The sequence below is a fragment of the Ceratotherium simum genome, chromosome 16, assembly GCF_057802395.1.
Source record: "Ceratotherium simum simum isolate JZ-2026a chromosome 16, ASM5780239v1, whole genome shotgun sequence".
Lineage (NCBI taxonomy): Eukaryota > Metazoa > Chordata > Mammalia > Perissodactyla > Rhinocerotidae > Ceratotherium > Ceratotherium simum.
In genome coordinates, this window is record NC_141915.1 from 53,550,045 (window position 1) to 53,573,096 (window position 23,052).

The following is a 23,052-nucleotide window of genomic DNA, read 5'->3' on the forward strand; positions in this document are numbered from 1 at the left end:
AAAGATGGAGGCCTGATCCCCTGACAAGAAGGAACAACTTCAGGAAGGCATGCAATCCTGAAAGCCTGGCTTTGACTAACCTGAAAAGAACCTGTAATTTGCCTTCAGATTGTTCTTACTTGTCATGAACACCAAAAATTGGGCTGGCACAACCTTTCCCTCCTCCACCCCCTACTACCACCACCAAGTTCCGCTCCTTTATCCCAGATAAAGTCAGTGTATGGAAAGGCAAGAGTGAGCTGGGAGGTCCCACTCAACACTATCTGAGTTGAACTCAAAGGTTATCTAGGAGACTTTAGAAGAAAGCACACACTTAGGCCCAATTTACAGCCCTTGATATTTTAAAGGATCCTAGAGTTCAAAGGAACGTCAGGAAGTCCTCTAGCCAACTCCTTTGCTCTCCAGACAACACCAACCCAAAGATTTTAGCTCTTAGTCTCTGTCTAGCAAAGATGCAGAATTTTCTTCTTGACTCATTATTCTACATAGTACGTCCATGTATGATACACACATACACACACACACACACACACACACACACACACACGTCATAGTCTATCCCACTGTTCCCAGACGCTGTGTTAGTTTTTGTTTCTTAATGAACTGTTTTGTTCTTAAAAAGAAAGGTTAACTTCACCTTTATACATAGGATTGTATTGGAGAGGAATCCCTGATACCTTCAATGCCTGTCATACCCAGTGTCCACAGCACTCTTCTGAAGGAAGTGGTCTCAGCTGGTTCTTTACACCCAGGTTTTTATTAAATATCATGCAACCCTACCACCTTGGAAACAACTTGACCAACAATTTGGTCAAGATTAGTACCTGATCCAATGGCATCCATTTATAGGCTGCCCAGTGGCCAATGAAGTGGCCAGTCACAAGAGCTCTGAATGGCAACTGACCAAACCAATCAAGAGCATCAGCTGGTTACAGCAGGTAAAGCAGGAGCAGAGGAAGGGTCATCAAGTCACCCAGTAGGGTGACCAATTGTTCCAGTTTGTTCAGGACTGTCCCAGATTTAGCACTGAAAGTCCTGTGTCCCGGGAAACCCCTCAGTCCTTGAAACCCAAAGGAATCTAACTAATACAAGGAGTCTGTCTGCAGGTCAAGAAGGAAGGTGAAAGCCCACAAACAAGCCTCACATTTCAATAGCACAAAAGCTCCTCCAGAGTTCTCCTCTCTCAATTTGTGGTGAACCTGAGATGCCAAGAAGGAGCCCATCACTCCACTCACAAGACACCCACGTCACTAAATGGTCACACAAAGACATCGTCTACAACACAGGGAAGACAGATATGTCTAGCTTTAATTCTTTTTACAAAGGCAAGTCATTTGCTTTGGAAATAGAAAGTACAAACATCTTTGGCTCTGCATTTTGGACAATGTTGAACCACGATGGATATCTAGAAAGTGTTTTCAGCCACGCATATGGAGGCTACAGAGTGAAAGGAACAAACAGGACTTGTATTTTGTTGTCAAGTGTGTGTGTCATCAGCACACACTGGAGGAAGAGGGTCCTCAATAAACACCATCAACTCTGGCAGCTGCATAGTCTGTAATGAAGCTCCATCTTCTCGCACCGACTCCAATGGCCACCTGAGGGAAGAAGGCCTTCACAGCTGACTGTGCATCTGTGTCAAGAGAAGAAAGTTGGAATGTACAACAGCGTTCATTTTCTGCTCCTCTAGATGTACACACAGGTGTGTGATCTGAACAAAGAAAGTTGAACATGGAGAACACCAGCCTTCATGACCCCGCTCCCCTGCCAAAGCCCCTGCCAACATCCCTAGCATCTGAGAGCCTGAAGAACTTCACTGATTTATATCACTCTGGAACCTGTGGGGTCAGATCCCAAATAAATGAGAAGGGATACCATACCAAGACTGCTTGCACGGCAACACACAAACATCGGCCTCTTTAGAAGGAGCAGGAACAAAAATTAAGATCCCATTTGACCTAAGTGTAGTTAACTATTCACTCTGTATCCGGCTGGAAGATAATGGAGCAAACAAGAATTGCTGAGTCCAAAGGCACAGCAGACGTGGGAGGTAGGGGGCAAGAAAGGGTGTGGCAGAAAGCTCTTTGGTTCCGGGGCTGGAGGAGGGAGTCTTAAGAGCAGGCAGTAGCAGAGGAAACGGTTTCCACAAGAAAGAAGGACAAGGTCTGGGATCACGGCGTCTTCTCCAACTGTAGGTCACCTCCAGCTGGTGCAGGTCAACACACAGACTATTCCTCAGTGCGAGGGTCCTTGCTTTCTCCTCAAATGTCTTCCCAAATCCAGAAGTTTCCTTAGTCTCCAAAACAAGAATTCTCAATCAAATCCAGAGCTCTCCCTCTGAAGAGACGGTCCTATCTTAGCCAGGTCTTCAGGGGGTCCTGATGCATATGCTGGCTCCACCAAGCTTCCTGGTGGGAGGTGTGGGTGAGGGAGAACAGCCCTTGCCAATCCTCTTTTCTAGGCCTGTGGACCAAAAAACAGCATAAGAGTTAGATTCTGGTTTCTGCTCTTTCAATAGATGTCTTTCAACAATGAGCATCACATAATGTTCTACCTACTGACCAGAACATACACTGCTTCTAAGTTAAGAAAGGGGGAAAAAAGGCCTATTTATACGTCCCAAGGAACTCCCTGTACGCTGAATCATCACTGGGAACCCTGCAGACAAATCTTACCACTACATCCATAGCTGACTTTTTTTTTTTTTAAATACCACTGAATACAGCCAGCCCAGAGCAAGTGGAAAATTCTGTTTTTCAGCATGTCACTATTATGTCTGTGAAATATGGGAAAGGGAGGAGGGAGGTGTTAGATCACCCACTTAACGGATGGGAAAATCAAGGCACAGAGGGTACCAATGTACTCAGTACAGGATGACAAGGGTCTGATCCCTAATCCTCATGTTGACTTTAGCCGGAACTTCCCTCTGCTTTCACAAGTCCCGTAACAATTAATTAGGAAATTATCCAGAGTAGATGGGGTCCCTCAGAGGAAATGGGAAGACACCATTAAACACATTTCTCTTTCCCTAATGCTGACTGCAAATAAATGAGGACGGACTTGGACTCATCATACTTTCCTAGCTTTCCACCACCCCCACATAATCCTTCATTTCTGAGTGACAAATATATTTAGTACCATTAAGTATGCTCAGGGGACTTCCCCATTTTAAAATTGATGAGGCCCTGCAATGCAAGCAAGGGGCCTAGTCACAGACATAGATAATCTAGGCCCCATGATGAGGCTGCTCCCTGGGTCTCTCATTCCAGAAGTCACTATCAACCCACAAGGAATAAATTGGACAACTGCAAATCCATGCTTTCACAAGTACTATGCTGGATTAGACGCCGTGGATACAGACATAAACCAGACAGGCAAGCCCCGCCCTCATAGGCCACGGTTGACAGGGGCACTGACCAAGCATGAAGCCAGAAGGACAGCAGTATCTGAGGGAATGCACTAAGGATTCTGGAGGCAGTATGAGCCAACAGGACTCCTTCTGTCCCTCACAGACCAGTGAGGGTCGCAACTCAGCCTGGCGCAAGGGAGCTCTCCTTCCTGCAGGCTAAACCATGACAGGGATGTGTACAGCGAAACCCAGAGAAAAGGGTGCTAACTGTCAGAGATGGGAGGATATCACAGTGAGGACCCCGGGGGACCGAGAAGGTGGTTAAAGACGTTCCTCTGCTGGAGAACTGTGACAGGAGAGAGAGTCTGCATGTTAGAGCCACCTCCCCAGAAAAAGCCAGCCGATGTGCCTACACAGAGGCACTCTGGGGCTCCAGGTGGCTCTGTGCTTGGCGGCCAAGAGGGAAACCCTAAGTCTTCACCAGGTCTTGCCTGGGCCCTCCAGACCCTCTCTTTCATTTGGACCCCAAAACACCCCCAACAACCCCAAACTTCTGCTAACTGTTCCCTAGTTTCCTTTCCCCTCCTGGGCAGTGGCCCTCTGAGCCGTCTCAGAGAGGGCCAGGAGAAGCCTTCTCCCCCCAGGAGACGCACGCAGCTAGCAAATTAATTGGCAGCAGCCTGGTGAATCACACAGGGACTTCCTTCTTGTTGCCGGGCAACCGCATGCACTTGGCAGTGGGACATTAAACACACAGGGGAATGTTGGGAGGCGCTTGCAAAATAAAATAAAAAGCAAAACATATAACACCCCAGACTCATCCTCAGCACCGCAGACCCAGCCAAGGGGGTTGGCGGTGGTGGTGGGGGGGGATGAGGGAATCAACACAGGGAAGGAAAATGAGGTTAGGACATAACCAGCCTAAGCACGGCCTGACACTCCCTCCCTCCCCCCATCAAACTCCTGTAGGTGTAGCATTTGTATTTGGCCAAAGACACGCCTCTATTAGCCTAGAGAAAGGCAATGGGGGCAGTGGATTAGCAGGCACCCAGGGATTTGAAAGAGTCCCTGGAAACAGACAGCCCAGGGGCTTCATGAAGCTGCCTGCGGGAGGGACTACCAACCCTGCTGTTTACATCTCTCCACTGTGCATGACTCCTAGGTTAGGTGACTCTGCCCCCTCTAGGACAGGAGCCCCCTCCCCTAATCCTTTCCCACTTGAATGTTTTCGTGCCACTGGGAGCTGACAGACAAGTCTTCCAACACATTGCCCTGCCCTTCAGACCCTGTCTCTGGCCTCTCTGAAAACTCCTAGGACAGAAGCGAAATGTATGTATCATATTCTATGTATGGAACAGCCCACGGGAGAAAACCTGGGGGCAACGACAGGAAGAACATAAGCAAAAGAGCCCCTGTGGTCGGCTGAATATTAGCCCCCGAGATACTCATGTCCTAATCCTGCAACCTGCGGATGTCACCTTCTATAGCCGGAGGGACTGTGCAGATGTGAGGAAGTTAAAGAGCCTGAGACGCAGAGATCATCCTGCCTTATCCGATCGGGCCCCAAACGTAATCACAAGTGTCCTGAGAAGAGGGAGGCAGCGAGAGATCTGACAGGTGAGGAGCAGGAGATGTGATCATGGAAGCAAGAGGCCGGAGCGATTCGAGGAAGGAATCATGAGGCAAGGGAAGCAGGTGGCCTCCAGAAGCTGGAAAGGGCCAGAAAACCAATTCTTCCCTAGAGCTTCTGAAACTGGCCTCCAGAACGTAGGAGAATATATTTGTGCTGTTTTAAGGCACAAGTATGTGGTAACTTTTAAACAGCACAGGAAACTAATCTTGTCAATCAGGGCATACAGTGTCTCTGTTTCCCCACAGATCTGAGGGTGTCACAGGGTGGATGCAGGTAACAGTGGAACCGAGCTGATCAGAAGGGGTGGGGTCCAGAATTTGGCTGAGAAAGATCTAACAGACACCCTCCAGGCTCAGAAGGAAAAGGTCAGGTCTCTGAGAGCAACTGAGCCAAGAAGAAGACCAGGCTTCGAAGCAGCTCTCAAATTACACCATTTGTGACCGTAACTTGGGCCGGTGGCTTAATCTCTGAAAGCCTCAGTTTCATCATCTACAAAATAGAGATAATAATATTATCTGTCTTGCAAAGCTTTTAGGATTCAATGAGGTACCACATGAAAAGCACATGGCAGATGTCAAATAAATGATAACTCTTAAGAAGGATTAGGCATGCACATAGGGGCAGAAGCTGTTAGCTGCCGAGCCCAATATTTATTCTCTGCTTTCTACTTAGTTACATAACTCTGATTTTTGGCTGGCACATTGTGGCCCACAGTAAAAAGACTATGTTTCTCAGCCTCCCTTGCAGCTAGCTATGGCCATGTGACTAGAATCTGGCCAAAGAGATATAAGCAAAAGTGTTGTGGGACTTCTGAGGAAGTTGTTCAAAAGGTGTTGGAAGGAGCCCAATTTTTACCTGTCTGCTTTTACTACCTTCTGCTTTCCATGAGGACATGATGGCTGGTGCTCCAGCAGTCCTCTTAGACTATGAGGGACAATGAAAAATGGGAGTCACGCACTAAGGTGATCTAACAAGAAGATGGCAGCCTGGGTCCCTGATAACTCCAGAACTGCCACACTAGCCTTGGGTGACCTTTCTCTGTTATGTGAGAGAGAATGCTCTTCTGTCTTAGTTATTAAGTCATTGTTATTTTAGAGTTTTTAGTAATCATAGTGGATACAGTATATCAGGGATCTAGAGAAACAGGATTCAGAGTCAGTCTAGAGTAGTGGTTCTTAGACTGACAGCTTCAGCAGCACCTGGGAACTTGCTAGAAATGCAAATTCTCAGACCCCACCCCAGACTTACTGAATCAAAAATTCGGACTAGAGTCCAGCAATCTGTGTTTTCACAAGTCCTCCAGGTGACTGTGGTGCATACTCAAGTGTAAGAACTACTATTCTAGAGCAAGTTTTCACAACTCTGGCACTAGGGGCATTTGGAGCTGGATAATTCCTTGTTGCGGGGGCAGGGGGGGTGGGGCTGGCTGTCCCATGCGCTGTAAGATGATTAGCAGCGTCCCTGGCCTCTACCTACTGGATGCCGGTAGCACCTCCTTCTCAGTGTGACCATCAAAAATGTCTCAGACATTGGCATACATCTGGGGGGGTGGCGGGCAGCAAAACTGCTCCCAGCTGAGGAACACTATCTCTGAGTGGTGGTTCATTCTTGACCTTGGCTACTCACTAGAATCACCTGGGAAGCTTTTCAAAATTCCCACACCGAGGCCTCGTCGCAGCCCGGTGAAACCAGAATCTACTAGAGTGGGGATGAGGCAGCAGTTAAAGCTCTCCAGGTGATTCCAAAGTGCGGCCAGTGCTGACAACCACTGCGCACTGCAGAGGGCCAGAGGAGAGGCTGCTCTGAGCTGGGGAAGCCGGAACACACCTGAATCCTGACTATGGGAAGGACACAAGATGCTCCCAAGCAGAAACTAATCAGCATGACTGGGGTAGACATGGGAACGAATAGCCTACCTGCCAGATGGGGTGGAATTCCTGGTGGCTGTGTCACCTCATTTCCCATCAGAACAGGGTGGACACCTTTCAGTGTCTCCCATGAATAACCACACAAAGCCTCAGTTTCCTCCCCTAATAAACACAGCACATAATGAGCCAGCTCCCACAAGGTCCTATAAACATTAGCTCACTCAACAAAAAGAGCTGCCTTAATACAGACAGTGATGTGGCAGTGGGGCCTATTTAGAAACAGGGAGCATCAATTTTCCTTCCAATTGGTAAACTCCCCAGGCATTGAAACCAGAATCCTCCCACATGGGTGCACTCTGAGCAAGGAGAGATTTCCTACATATTTAATGTAGCCCTGAAAATAAGCTTGGCTAGGGGTTCATAACTGGCGTGGAGCAAGAAGGAAGGAAAGAATTAAATGAGAATCCAGCAACGAAGAAACAGACAGAGCTAAACAGGTTGATGCTTTGACTGTTTGAAAAGAAGGATGAAGTCATGTGCAAATGCTCTCTCCTGCTGGGACTGTCTTTTTCCTTCATTATTTCATTCCCAGCCTGCCCTGCTGAAATGCTGAGCCAAGCTTCTCCTTGTTTCCCTTGGCCCAAATTATCAAGTCCAGGATGTCACTGGGGGAGGCAGTGGGGAGGTGGAGAAAAGGAAGAGAGGAGGAGGAAGCACAGGAGGTGAGGAGGAGAGAAGAGAAGGAGAAAGTGGAGGACAAGAGGAGAGGAAGACAGAGGAGGAGACGAGAGAGAAGCTCCCAGGGCTCTGACGGTCTTAGGTACCCAAGTCGCTGCAGCACCAGGATGAACTGGCCTCCCTGTCCCCTACCTATTTCAGCCCCACCTGGCTAGCCCAGATGGAAAGATAAGGAACAGGTATGAGTCCGTAACCGATACAGAAAAGCCCACTCGCAGTGGGTCTCTAAGAGGCTAAGGCTCAGCAGGATGGAGCCTACTCCCAGCATGCTCCCTTCCTTTCCCAGGTTCTGCCTTCTGCTCTTTTAGTCCCCTTAATGCAGCTGATTGGAATAAGGTAGAAGAAATCCAGTTGCTCTGTACCAGTGGTACGAAAGAGGCAAGGAACCCAGGTCCCTCTTCTGTTCCTAGAGACTTGTAACAGGTTCCCATGTAACAAGTTAGTCCAAAGAATACAGGACTTTGCTGCTGGCATTGGCCATTGCCAATGCTCCCACCTGCCCTTCCCTACACTACAGCCCTTCCCCACAGAGTCAAATATAACCCCCACTCGACTAAAAGTCCTGGGTTCCCTCCAGCCTGTAAACTTTGTGTGCAAATGTCCTGATTCTTGCAAATGTGTTGAAAAAGAATGCTTAAAAAGCTTCCAGATGTTCTGTTTGTATGGCGGTGTTTCTCTGCTCCTGTCCCCAGAGACCAATGCATGATGTCCAGCATCCTACTGCCCAGATGAAATATGAGGCAGCCAAGAGGCACCTTCTGGGGGTAGGCGGGGAGGATGCCCCTTCCCCCAGGACCACACTCAAACAAATCGTCCATCAACTCTCCCCCCGCAAAGATGTGACCCGATATTTCTCCTTAATTTTCCATCCATCCCTCATGCCCCCTCTCTTCCACTCTTATAGGTGAGAGATACACGTACATCCGTGGAGTCTGTTCCACGTAATGCAAAAGACTACAAAGGAGCGGGTCTGAGATTCCCAAATGATATACTTTCAGGCTTTGTCTTCTGAGCACCCACCTCATCTCTCCCTTAAACTTCCTATACCAACTGCCTTTGCGACATAGAGTCAAGGACAAAATGACACAGAGAAACCCTTATACCTAAGATGTTAAACCACCATCTGCAGGGACATCTTAGGAGCTGGACCAGCCAGAACAAGGGAATGGGGTTCATGACTTGTCAAGGCCCCTCCGGGGCTGGTGGCCTCTGATCTATAGAAAGGTAATTGCCAACGGGCAGCCTTGTGCACACACAGCCACACACGCACCCTTCCCAACACGCACACACCTGAGGGCCCAGGATTCTTTGCACAAGGTGACGCCTGCTCCCTTTGATGTTCGCCGGATGTATTCCCATTGGGCAAAAACCAGACCTCAATAAAACCCGGCATTATCAAGAGGCCGGTGGTTTGAGATTGCACCCGCCTGTTATCTCCGTTGCCCTGGGTGGGGCTGCTTTGTGGTTCTCCATTGAAAAGCATTAACTTCTAGGTGGATCAAAGACCCTTCCGAACCAGCCGACCTGGATCCCTGTTTATCCGCAGGGGATTGTTCCTCAAGAGAGACTTTAAAGATAATAGGGACCCCAGTCCCAGACTCCCTCCATACGCTCCTTATCATGCAATATGTCCCTCAGGGGCCATATCCCAAGGCCAATCCCAAGGCCCTTCCCCTCTCTTTCTTCAGACAGCCCAGATGGGGGACTGGGCCAGAGAGGGTCCTGGCCCTGCTGCAACAATGGGCATTGGGGGACAGAGAGACACCTACTGGGAGACCATGCAGGAGCTCCTCTCCCCTGTGAATCTTCCAAGGAGGGGACCCCAGAGAGGAGGACATTTAGTACACTCTCCTCAGGAGGGACATACTGAGAGGTCCCCCTCACCTGGTTCCTGAAGTTCCATCTACTCAGATGTCTGAAGGCCAGCGATCAGCCTACAGTGAGGACACAGTGAGACTTCTGAGTTGTCTGGGTCTGGAACACCCAGAAGGACTGCCCATCGACATGGGAGAGAAAGAGCACATGCACTCAAGGACTGTGGGTGCTGGCAGGCTTCAAGGCCTCCAGAATGTTCCTCAGACCCATGTGGGTCTGTCACCGGTCGCTGGAGGCTTGCTGCAGCAGCCATGTCTTTCTTCTTGGCGTTCAGAGTACCTAACTTAGTGCCTGGTCTTGAAGACGCACATGAAGGAATGAATAAATGAGTGAGGGAATGAATGAACAAGTGAATCACTAGCAACATAGGCTAGTTATCTCACAAGTGTGGGAGGGATGTGGGGCATGGACACTCATTCCTACCAACAGGAAAACACTTCAGGGAGCACATCTCACTGGGGAGTGGTTCCTCAGCTTAGGAATATGGAGTCAGATCAAGGTTCAAATCCCAGATCCTGGGCAGGGGACCTCAATTCTCTTTAACCCATCTGTAACACAGGAATAATAGCACCTACTCCACCGTAGGGCTGTTGTGAGGACTGAGTTAAATACTCAAGACTCTATAAGTAGTATGCCATTATTATGGCATTGCCCTATAGCACTCTCTCTGTGAAAACATACAGGCAGCACATTTCCACGGAAGGAAGGACAGTGAGTCACCGCCTTGGTTATTTTCCTGGTACAGACCATACCTAAGAGGTATACAAAAATTCTAGACCATCTCCCATTACTCCTTGTTTTTCTTTTTTTTAATCAATAAAGTTGTTCCTAGCACTTAGATTAATCCTTACCTCAACTCCTTCCACGTCCCCTCAACCGCCCCTAAAAATTCCACATGCAGGCAGGAGGTGATGAAGCCAGGAGTCAGGTGCAGGTTTATACAACGTACACTCCTGAAGGAGCCCCCACCGTGAACGAGGCAGCGGAGCCGCCGACAGAACAGGGCTACACTCTTGATTCCAACACTGCTGAGAACTGGAGCTCTCGCTTTGCTATTACTTAACATGGAAATGCACAACAATATTCTGCCTTCAATTCTTACATCTTTCCCTTGCTTCTCCCATCCTCCTAACGCATGTCCTCTCCTCCTCGAACCCCTGGTTCGCCTGTCTCTGTCTCACTCTCATTAGAGACACCACAGCCTGAAGAGCCAGGTTAGGCCAACCCAGCGGGAAAGGACGCCTGTGGGGGCTCTGGTCTGCCTGGCCCCAGGCCCAGCACAGCCCAGCCAGCGTATGGCACAGGTGCCAAGGTGACAAGGGAAGCTGGGCCTCAGTACCCTCTGGTCACAATGGGGCCAGGCTGTTACCCAAGGTTGCAGCTGGGCTCTCAGAGGCCCTGGGAGGTCAGGCAGCAAGTTCACAGGACAAGCCACCCACATCGCACATCAGGGCCGCTGGACTGTCCCCAGGGCCAGCGCGGCTCTGGCCCTTGGCCCTGACTCAGAACACTCCACCATATGGCCTCCCTCGGGGAGGATGAGAGGAGGAAAAGGAGTAAACCAGGGGCAAGAAAGAGCCACACCTTCCTCTGGGTGCCAGAAGCCCTTTCTGGGCAGGGGGGAGGGGGGCTAGAACTGTCCCCAGCAGGTCCGAGAAAAGCGAGCGGGGGTCCCAGAAACAAAAGGGGCAACTCTTATAGCAACATGCCCATGATGAGATTGCGTCTCCCTCTCTGTGTTCTTCTCTCTCTGCAGCGCCCAGATGTGTTTCCAGGGTTTGATCTGAACTTCAAAAACCCTGAACCTTGGGTTAGTTCACACTTTTCTAATTAAAGACCCAAACTGGATTTTCATGTTTGCAGAGAGAGCTCTGACCAAAAGTGTAGGCAGTGGAGCAAAACAGGAAGCGAACGATCTCTCTTGTCTTCTCTCTCTCGCTGCCTTTTTTTCTCTCTCTCCCTTTCCTCTAAAAGTCCAGGGAGGCGGGGGAGCAAACAAAATCTTGGCAGCCTCGGCCCCTAGGTCCCCTGGAGGCTGCCTGTGTTCTCTTGAAAACTTTTCTCTCGTCTTTGGTCCCATAGACACCAGTCCCCATCTCGGTTGGTCAGGGCAGGGGTGGGGGTGGCGGAGCTGGGTGAGGCTCTGGGAAAAGAGAAAAGAGGCGAAGAACAGATTCTCTGGCGCAGCTGCCAAGAAAAGGGCCCGAATGCTTCGTCTGGGCGGAAGGCAACCTTCCCAGGTTCCTCAGCATGCCGGGACTTGCTGGAAACCAGAGCCCTGGCTGGCAGAACACGGGTGGACAGTGGAACCAGAATTCAAAGGGGCAGCCGAAGGAGGGGGGCCCCAGGGTGGAAGAGGGGGAGGTTTCAGTGAATCATATAAATTAGAGGCAGAAAGGATGTCAGGCCACCTTCACTTCCTTCCTCGCCTAATGGGAATTATCTCATTAGCCTCGAGCTTCCTAGAGGCTAACTTTAAATGATTCCTGTAATGGGGATTTCAATCTACAGCCCCCTATCCGATCTGACTCCTAGGAGAGCTAAGAAGGGCTCTTAAAGGGATAGTAGCAAAAAGACGCCAGTTCAATCTACTTAACCCTGAATACTTTCCCCAAACATTTCATACAACCTTAGTATTGCCCCGTCAAACCTTCGTCTCCACTTATAGAAATTTATTGTGAGAAAATAGTCATGGATAAGGTGATAGGGTCAATAATGACACCCCTCATGCAAAGAAAAAGAGAATCACATTCTAATCCCTGGAACCTGTGAATGTTACCTTATAGGCAAAAGGGACTTGCAGATGGGATTAAGTTAGGATCTTAAAATGGGAAGATTATCCTGGATTATCCAAATGGGCCCTAAATACAATCAGAAGTGTTCTTATAAGAGGGAGGCAGGAGGAGATTTGATTACAGAGAGGAGGATGTGAGGTGACCACAAAGGTAGAGACTGGAGTGATGTGGCTACAAGACAAGGAATGCTGACAGCCTTCCAGAAGCTGGAAGAGGCCAAGAATGATTCTCCCCTGGAGACTTCAGAAGGAATCAGCTCTGCTGACAACTTGATTTTAGTCCCGTATGACTCATTTCAGACTTATGGCCTCCAAAACTGTAAGAGAATAAATTTTGTTGTTTTAAACCACCAAGTGGGTGGTAATTTGCTACAGCAGCCCCAGGAAACTAGTACAGATACAAATAAAGTTCTTGCTACCAGGACTGTCCTCAGAGCCTTATTTCACAGCAAAAGAAAAAAACATTGGAAGCATCAAAGAACTGTTAAAAAAATAACAATGTCATAGTCTTATAATGAAATACTAAATAATCATTGAAATATTGAAATATTATTTAATAACAAAGGATTAACATATAACTGAGTATGGCTCCTAAATATTTTCCTTGTCTTTTATAAATTTTTCTAATGGTAAGCATCTTATAATTACTTTTGTCATCATAAGTCACACATTTATATGCAGGGTGGTGTGAGGGTTAAGGATGGTTTGATCCCTTTCTATGAAAAGAGAAGCAGAAATTGGGGACAATTTAGTGGAAAGAGGTCAAACAGCGTCAGAGAATCCAAGGTCGGTACCTTTCTGTTTCTAAAGACTGTCAGTTTCCTGGCAAAAGGGCTCTCCTCTACACACACCTCAGCCTGGCATCACAGCCCTCCACCCAAGGGGCCTTCTGGCCTGCAGACCCTCCTCCCTAACAAATGAACTGGTCCAGTCTCCTTACATGTAGCCCAGTCCCCTTGGCCCCTCACCTCAAGTCTGTGTCCCCCAGTCCCCTACAAAGTGTGTTTATTTCTGCCTCCAGACACTTATGCTATTCCTCACAGTTGGGTAGTGTATGAGTTTCCCAAGGCTGCCATAACAAATTACCAAAAACTGGTGGCTTAAAACAACAGTCATTTATTTTCTCTTAGTTCAGGAGGCCAGAAGTCCAAAATCAAGGTGTCAGCAGGGCTGGTTCCTTCTGAAGGCTCTGAGGGAAAATCTGTTCCATGTCTCTCTTCTAGCTTCTGGTGGCTCCCAGCAGTCCCTGGCTTGTAGACACATCACTCCAGTCTCTGCCTCCATCTTCATATCACCTTCTTCTCTGTGTTTCTGTTTCCTTTTTTCTTCTCTTATAAGGACTTGTCATTGGATCCTTAACTAATTACATCTGCAAAGACACTATTTCTAAATAAGGTCACATCCTGAGGTTCTAGGTGGACATGAATTCTGGGGGGACACTATCCAATCCACATGTCCAATGTAGCAGATGGCCTACAGCTCTTCTCTCTCTCTACTTCAGTCCATTTTTTCTTCAAGTCTTGTCAACTCTACAAGGTCTTCTTTGATTCTTCCAGGTCCCAGGGGTCAATCTCTTTTGGAAGTATCCAGAGGCAGATGGTGTCTCCCTAAATGAATGAACTTCCCAACAACTGGAGTTGCCAAGGTTAGAGTGGGTGGCCTCAGGAGAGATCAAATCCTCCATCAACAAATTGTTCAAGCAGAAAACACCTATCCAGGGGCTGGCCTGGTGGCGCAAGCGGTTAAGTGTGCGCGCTCTGCTGTGGCGGCCCAGGGTTCGCCGGTTTGGATCCCAGGCGCGCACCAACGCACTGCTTGGCAAGCCATGCTGTGGCGGTGTCCCATATAAAGTGGAGGAAGATGGGCACGGATGTTAGCCCAGGGCCAGTCTTCCTCAGCAAAAAAAGAGGAGGACTGGCAGATGTTAGCACAGGGCTGATCTCCTCACACACACACGCACCCACACACAAAAAAAGAAAACACCTATCTGGAAAGACTTAGAGGAGATCCTGGGTCTGCATGGGAGATGGAATTTGGTGGTCAAAAAGAGTTTGATTTTATGAGAGCAAGGATTGTACGTGATCCACTTAGCACAGTGCTGGGCACGGAAAAGGCACTAAATAGATGCTTATTGCCCCATCAGGGATGCCCCCTTAAATCTCAATGTTCCTCCTTTCAATGAATGCCTGGAACATTACAAAGCAAAATAAACTAAGAATTAGCCAATCCACATATTCAGCAACTATTTGTCAAATACCTCCTTGGTGTATTGCACTATGGGATAAAATCTGACACTATGTGCCTCTCTCTTCTTTGATGGCAAGAAGGTGACAAATCACATGGCAGAAGACACTTAAATCAGCACCCCAATGATTACACGAACTGAAAAAGGGACTCAGGCTACCAGTTTCTATATGGGCAGTTGGAAGGTCCCCCGGGGAAACCTAAGAGATAAGGCCCTGGGATCTATTTTTGCTCCTGCTCAGCCCACTGAGAAAGGGAAAGAAGGCAGAGGAGCCGTTCTCTACAGCAGGCAAGAGCAGGCTGTCTGTTCATGCTGGAGCCTAGACAAAGCACACCCACCAGGCGGTGATTTATCAGCTGTGGGAGGCCCAAGAAGCTCTTAAGCCACAGGTGGGTGCCTGTGAAGCCACCCTCCCCAGGGAGCACAGACCTCAGACCCTGCTTTGTGCTAATCACCGTAAGCACCCCGGTACCTCAACCCCGATCTGGGTGGCCCTTACCACTCCCAAAGCCTTGTCACGTGCTCGGTGATCTCAGCCGGCCCCACACAAACCCTGTCGGGTAAGCAGGTCCAGTGTTGTTATCATTCCCACTTTACAGATGGGGAAACTGCCAGAGCGGTTCCATGACTTGCTCAGGGCCACCCAAGGAGTACATGTCCCACTTGCTAGCCCAGTGCTTCTTCCACGGACCAGGCAGACAAATGGTGTCCCCACCCTCTTGCTACTGCCCACGGGCACTATAGGGCTTTACGAAGTTGGTGACAAATCTCAGCTGATGACTCTTCCCTCAGGGTGCTGGGCGTCCTTTTTAGACACTGGGGAGCCTGAGCCCCTAAAACTGCCACCTCTTCCTGCTCAATCAAGCTTCCTCCTCCTGCTTGACGGCTGGAAGTGGAAAGACACGGACCGGGCGGGGGCAGGCATGGCTTGTGCCCAGGCTGGGCCTCCCCCAAGAGTGGCAAAGCATGCTTTTGGGGATCCAAGAGGAGAAGCTGCCCATTGTGTACTCTTCCAGGCATGGAGAGAGAAAGAGCAGAAAGCAGAGCTGACTTGAAAGCCTAGCTCAACTCACAAGCGACAGCCTTCTCCACCTGCCCTGCGGAGGTCCTCAGAGCCGGGCCCTCTATCGCACTAAGCTGGCTCAAGCAGCCTCAGGAGGTGGTTGGGTGACTTCAGAGCAGAACAGAGCAAGAAAAACACTCCCCTCTTCTGGGGCCACAGGTCAGCAGGGCAGGAGTTAATGATCCTCAGGTCAGGGGCCTCCATGGGAGGTGGCAGAGCTCCTTTTTGGTGGGGCCCCAAGACCGACAGAGCCCACACCACCCGAAGGCATTCACTACAGATCTGACTGAGCCCCAGGAACCAGAACTCTAGAGGCGACACCTGCAGGGTGGGGAGTGTAGGGCAGGGCAGGCAGGGCCAGCCCCATCCACAGCCCACTCCTGGAATGCCTCGATTCAGGCTGGTCTTTCAGCCGTGGTTTCCCTTCACCAAACCACTTCTTTGGCCCCCTCCTCATCCCTTGTGGAATTCGCGTCATCCTTGAGGGGCACCTCGGGAGATGCTGTACAACTAAAGAGTTCCATGGGATCTTCTGCATTTGGGGTCAGGCCGGAGAGGAGCCATGAGAAGGTGAGCGGACGGTGTGCAAGCTGTGAAAAGTCAAGCCGCCTCCAGCAATCTAGGCCAGCGTCCGGTTCCCATGACACTCTTACTGGCAGCGTTAATAACTAACTGCGTCCCAGACAGGTGCTGGCGGCCTGGCCTTAGGAGTTCTTGTTCAGGGTTGAAAGTGAGTCACTTCCCTTTTATAGTTTGCTAGCAGACTGAGTCACCCAGAGGCCGACCCTTTCACACAAGCTCTCATACCCTGGCCAAGTAACATTTGCGTCCATATCTTTGACCAGCTATTTTCCTGGTCAGCTGGGCCCTGTGGAGAGACCCTCATGGTCCAGGCCAAACGGCATCCCTCCCCCTTCTCACCCCACTCCCTCAACTGGGACAGTGACTCCTGTCCCAAGAGGAGTGTGGAGAAAAGTCTGAGAGAGAGAGAGGACCTGACAGGTGGGCACCCAGGCCTGAGGCTGGGTTCCATCTGTGTCACCTTTGCCCTTTACCCTAAACAGTGCTCTTGTACCTCCCCAACCCCCTGTTTGGAAACAAAGAAGACTACCAGTAGAACGTTCCAGAACTGATGAGCAAAAGGACAAAATTGTGAAGCAGTAAGTCAGCTTCCTCATGCTTGGGAATGACAGAGGCTGAAGGTAGGTAAACTGAGTCCCATGACTGTTAGCAGCTCCTCTACTTCCTGTATCAGGTGGGGGGCAGGACTAGCCATCAAGCCCAAGACTCTGGCCTCAGGTTCCTAGGGTGGCTCTGGAGTACATCTCTCAGGACGAATCGGCCAGATAGATATCAAATAAACATCCCCCTGGAAAAGAATCTCATACACCTCTTCGGGGAATCCTTCCTTCCCCACTCGTGTATGGTCTCTCCTACAAAATTTTGTAAAAAAAAATAGAAAGAGAAAAAGAAAATATGAAAATAAAAAACGGGAGGAAAAAAAAAAAACCTCACTGAAATAGTTTGGGGATTTACTTTTTTTTTAATCCTCAGAAAGTCCCTTTCGCTACCTGGTTTCTAAAACAGACGGTAAACACAGATGACATCAGGTTGGGCAGCACCGGTGTCTCACCGCCAGGGGCTCCCGGCAGGTGTGAGGCTGACAGGTTGAGAAAAGATGACACTACTTCTATCCTTAGAAGATGAAACCAAGGAGGAGAAATGACAGAAGAAGCTGAGCGCTGGGTGTGGCGGGAAATCTGATACCCCGCCAGCCGTTGGCCTTTTGGGTGAACTCCACTCATCTAGATGGGACGTGGAGCTCCCTCTTGGCAAGCTTTGTTTATTCCATCTCTCAGGTATCACCCGATGCAAATCCCACCCCCCTCCCGGGGCTCGGAAAGGTCGGGCTGTGGCTGTGTTAGCTCCATGGAGCCCCCGGACTTTCCAAACTGAATTTTGAAATCCACTTGCTGCGACAGTGGCTTTGGCTCGACCCTTGCAGAGTGCGAGGGACTTTCCCTGCTACACACGTCTTGCACATAGTTCTCACGTCTGAGAATGCGCCAGCCAAGCTGTGTCGATAGCACTGAGGGTACAGATGCCAGAAGAGAGAGACTCCACCCCTGGTGGCTGGCTCAAGAGACCAAGTGAGTCATCAGGCCTGAGCAGTGACCATGATGTCCCAGGGTGAAGTTGGAGGCCTGGGGACAGAGCCTGCTGCGGAGACGCGAGCCACGGTGACTCACATTTGGACCCCGAGGGGAAGTTCCGTCTGTGAGTCCTCTGGATGGCTCTTGTCCCCCGGGTGAGGTCATCCCCACTGCTGCTCAGAACTGGGACTTGCTTCTTCCTCCCAGAGCCCCAGCTTTTCGCTCTCAATTATGGTTATGGCAGAAATCATCATTTTAGCCACAGCACCTCTCCCCTACCCACCGCACACACATGATGGATGAACCTGAGGAATGAGCATGTCCTCCCTGGGCGTCAGATTTTTCATCTGTAAAAATAGCTCTTCCTCCTGATGATCTCACACAGGAACCTTTGGGCTAAAAGGCAGTGACTATGACAGTCCTTTGAAGGGAGTATGCTAAATCAATGCAAGTCGGTCATATTGTAATATGACTGTTTATGACTCCTGCTACGTGGACCCAGCCATCAGGCCACCATCTCACTCCATCTCCCTGGCCTCGGTCTGGAAGTAGAAGAGGACAAGGCACTGGATAATAAAGCATCCCCAGCAGAGCCGGTGCCCAGCAGCTTGGTGGAATCATTCAGAAATACACCTAAGCTCGGGAGAGAGAGGCAGGTAAAGACTCCGCTCTGCCCATTGACTTCTCCTTTCTCCATGCATTTCCAACAGAGCACGCACACATTTCTAAGGCATCATCAGGTAAAATGGGGTCCGGGCCATGGTCCTCAGCTAGCTCTTCTGCCACATGCATGAGTGACACAGAAGTCCCCCAAAGACAACACTAGGCATTCCCTTCTGGGGTCAGGTTTCAGTGCAATCATGGGATGTTTGCTAACAACCACCAAGACCACATCCCCACGGAAGCATTCTAAGAAAGACACTGCTTCAGAGGTGAGCTCTGCCCCACCTGGACGGTCACTGTGACCACAGGATACAAAAGAGGAATGATAACATTCCTGCAACTCTCTCACGCATTCCTCAAACTGTAAAGTCCCACGTTCTTGGAGGGGGAGGAAGATGAGAGGAAGGTAAGAAGGCTGCAAGGCAACAAGACTAGCCCCCGCAGGGCTGCAGGAAGACCCCGAGGGATGACCTCGAGCAGCATTAGTCACTCCATGGATAATGCCACTGTCAGGTGTCCCCTGAGAGCAGCCTGCACCCCTCACTGCCCTAACACAACTGCAACAGGTAAACGGGGGTGTCTGGCCTCTCTCCTCCGATAATTTTTTCCCTGTTCCCTTTATTTTTCCTCTTTCACTTCTAGTCTTTGCTGCTGGGCCTGCAGCCTGCCAGTGTGACCCCTGGTGGCTTTGCAGGAAAGGAGGACAGAAGGAGAAGAGAGTGACTCTCATATTAAGCCATGACCCCAAGGCGAGAGGCGATCCTAAATCAGGAGTCACGGCTGTTAAGAATCACCCCTGAGAGGTGGCATCACAGAGTCAGCTCAGCACGAATGTCATTCTCTTGTCATGTGTATGATAGTGGACAGGACAGGGGCCAGCACCTTCAATGCCCCTTTTCTTTGCACCCTCACCCCTCAGCTGCCCTGTTTCTCTCGGCTTCCATACCATCCTTAGTACGCGGGATCACAGCACATTTCGCTCAAAATCCTGCCACGGCTCCCAGTTCCCTCGGAGGGAAAGCCTGATGTCCCCCAGGCCCTCCCTGGTTGGGGTCTCATCCCGGGTTCTCAGTTCCCTCCTTAGCTCCAACCCCGTCAGCACTCGTGACCTCAAACACACCAGGTACACTCCTGCGTTGGCCTGGAGGGAGCTGCTCCCTGCAGAAAGCACTTCCCACAAATGTTCACGGGCTCGCTCACCTCCTTCTTGGGGCTTGCTCACCTCCTTCAAGCCTGTGCTCAAATGCCACCTTCTGATTGAGGTGTCTGCCCTGTTCAACGCTGCACCCAGCCCTCCACTCCCTGCCCAGCACACTTGAGCTGTGTTTCCTGCCCCATTTCTATTTTTCGCAGAACACTGTCACCTTCTTATGTACTAAATAATTTACTTTTACTATTTTGCTGTTTATCATCTACTCTCCCCCCATTGGAAGGCAAGCTCCATGAGAGCAGGATTGTGTTCTCTGCCTAGAACAGGCCTGGCACGTGGCAGACACCCAATAACTACCTGTTAGATGGATGAATGAATGAATGAATGAGGGAGTCACTGCCATTCCGATGGGGGTAGGGGCTGTGCGTCTATGGAATGAACTGGCACTCAGGTGCGGGTCACCTGGGGAGGGAGGGAAGAGGGCTGGCTAAGGCAGAGTGCTGTTTTCAGAAAGGCTATGCTTGCATTTTGCTGGAAATCCCCTGGAGTCACTCATTAACACCCCCACCCCCACACACAGCCTGCCAGTCACCCAAACCCAGACAGCATCGGAAGAACAATTCCAACGACTGACTCTCCTTTCCGGGCCCATCCTCCCACCCGCTCAGCCACACCACTGTCTGAGCACCTAGTCTATTCGGGATCCCAGAATGAGCAGGGAAAAGGGATAGGGTGAAAGAAACACCCAAGGAAAGAAAACAAGCCCCATTCCCACCCCACCCCCACCCACTAGCAAGGCACCGGCTGGGGAGGCAAAGCACACATCGCAGGTCAAGTCCTGAAGTTGAGATGATGCGCCAGGTGAAGGAGCAGCCGGCACCATGGGGGCCCCGTGATTGCAGGGTTTTGAGGTGAGGCACATAGATGGGGACGTGGGGGGAGCACAGAGGCAGGGTGCAGAAATATTCTAGTCTTGGGGGTAGGATGCAAAGCAGGTGAGCTTGGCTGAAAGGACTCAAAAGTGAGTGGAAAGTGGTGGGTGACAAGACTGGGTGCCCAATGAGATGTGGTTGCTGAGACAATAAGAGGCATGATAGGTTTTTTTCTTTTTTAATCAGAAAGTGACGTGATAAATACTAGGTTTAAGAAAGAGGCTTAGGGCAGAAACAAACAGAATTACTTTAGGGAAAAAGGACTGGAAAGTTGGGTCCCTGTGGGTATCCCAGCTTGTGCTACTAAAGCCAAGACCAGTGTGGTGGCTGGGAGAAGGGAAGAGAAGGATCAAATCAGCAAATCACTGTGGAGTAATTGTCAGGACTTAGTATTCTAGTGGACAGAGGAGTTAACACAATCGGCCACCTTCCTTCTAATTGATCCGGGTGAAATAAGACAACTGAGGAGGTGAACTAACAGGGCATCTATTACGATCCAGACTTGTTATTTGCATTATCTCATTTAACTCACAACCTCCCCTGAGCACAGGTATTAGCATCACCATCTTACAGACGAGGAAACTAAGGCTTTGTAATTTACCCAAGATCATATCCAGAGCTGATAAGAAAAAAGAAAACCCTGACATTTATTGTATGCTTAATACATCCCAGACACTGTGCTGCTAGGCACAGAACTGTGTGTATTCTCTCATTTCACACCCCAACATGGCAGAGATTATCGTACTATCCCCCATTTTACAGATGTGGACACTGGAGTCTGGAGAAGTGAAGGTCACCAGCCTGTGGTTACAAAAGAAGAAAGTAGTGGGAGTAGGATTTGAACCCAGGCCTTCTGGGCCCATGTTCTTCACCGCTACGTTCCACCAATAGTGGCAAATTTGCAACATAACCTGTCCAGTTCCAATGCCCTGCTTTGCATTGCACAGCACTCCCTCCCCCAGGCTCCGCAGAAAACAGAGAGAGGATCTGCCGCCTCCATTCTTCTTACCCATGTTCTAATTAAGCTTCCAGCTACATTGGCTGTACTGACATGTACGTATGACCGAGACTTACAGTCAGAACTGCGAACACTGCGGATGGTGGGGTCTAGACAGCCATGGGCAAATCCAGCCTTTGCAGGCAGGGAGTGGCCCCTTGCCCCACATCCTGCTTTATTAGGGCCAGACTTCAGTCGGCAGCATTCCAGAAAGTCCTGAGATCCCCTTTAATGCCAAGGTCACTCTTTGTGCTCCTGAAGGTCAACAGGTGCAATCCATATGGTCCTCTGTCTCCTGGACATGCAGGCTTTGAGTCACCTACTTGACGTGTGCTGCAAGACCTCTGTGCCCTGCCTCGGGCCCTGCAGAGAAAGAGCAGGCAGCAGGAGCTGAGGGACGGCGCACCAGGAGGCTGGGACAATTCACTGTCACCTGGAATGGAAAAATTGCTGGTGTGGGCTCTCACTTTGAATCCTGGCTCCCTCGATAATTAACCCTGTGACCTTGGGTGAATGACTGTACCTCGGTTTCCTCGTCTACAGGCTAGGTATAACATGACCCACCTGCCAGAGTTGTGAGAGGTGAGAATGAGTTTAAGTAAAACCTGTGAGAACACAGCCTGCCCTAAATTAATCAGGATGACTGTTAGTACTTATTAACCTGTGTCTCTGGACCTTCTCTGCTGGCTAACTGCAAGGCCCCTGCCTGCCGATCTCCACTCTGGGCTGGCATGCAGGGGCATTAGGGATGTCCAGGCAAGGGGTGTGCTGCAGAAGGAGGAAAACCCCCAAAGCAAGCAGAGCACCAGGGGTGGGGCTGTGCTCTGATTACCGTGCGCAGCTCGTCTTTTTTCTTGTCCTTCTTTCTTGGTTCGAAGCAACTTCTCCAGGTCAGCCACAAACCTCTGATTTCACCTGGAAAAAGAAGAGAGAGTTACACCAGGAAACAGGATAATAAAACTCATCTTCAAGCTTAAAACATAGATGGAGTGGTCTCTGAAGGTCAGATAGCCTCCCAAGGACATAGGAGTTTAATAATTGTTTATTCTTCAATATAGAATAAAACTACATTAATTCACTATAAAGGGAGAAATCCATTTCCTATGTCAGTCATTGACCTGGCAAACTGAAGAATACTTTCAAAGAAACACAGTTTATCACCATAATAAACTAGACCTAGAATAAACTAAGATGTAAATGGTTATTACACTAGATAGTAATTTTTTTCAAGTTATAACAAAACAAATTCCCAATGGATTTCACTACAAAATAATCTATTGCCACAGTTCTGAGTTGTTCTGTTTGTATTGGGCCTTTTACCCCAAGACTCCTACGACACTATTTCTGAAGTTTTATGTGTTCTGATCTTACAGTATGTCTGAATTCACTAAATGGGATAACACATGAGGAGTATCTAGCTCTGGGCTCGGCCCCTATCGTGCGCTCAATAAATATTAGCTATGCTTTTATGAATTTTACTCCTTTGTGGGTTTCTAGAGAGCAAGTCTATTCCAGATCATGCACATAATTCCTGAGCAGATGTGCAGTTATCAGCATAGTTGCTGTTGCTGCTAAAATAGATATTTAATCTT

The 23,052-nt window shown here is 49.5% G+C and overlaps 1 protein-coding gene across 2 annotated transcripts in view; it reads right to left on the bottom strand.

Moving 5' to 3' along the window:
- Nucleotides 1–1,290: 1,290 nt before the first annotated feature.
- Nucleotides 1,291–23,052, bottom strand: part of LOC147915062 (uncharacterized) — a 145,515-nt gene continuing 123,753 nt past the window's right edge. The window contains exons 2-4 of one of the 2 annotated variants that reach the window (XM_087441493.1): nt 22,293–22,375; nt 21,538–21,893; nt 1,291–2,463 (exon numbers count right to left, since the gene is read on the bottom strand). In XM_087441493.1, coding sequence (XP_087297619.1) covers nt 22,352–22,375 — 24 coding nt within the window. In that variant the 3' untranslated portion in view covers nt 1,291–2,463; nt 21,538–21,893; nt 22,293–22,351. The remainder of the gene's footprint in view (nt 2,464–21,537; nt 21,894–22,292; nt 22,376–23,052) is intronic. The other variant, XM_087441492.1, reaches the window with a different exon arrangement.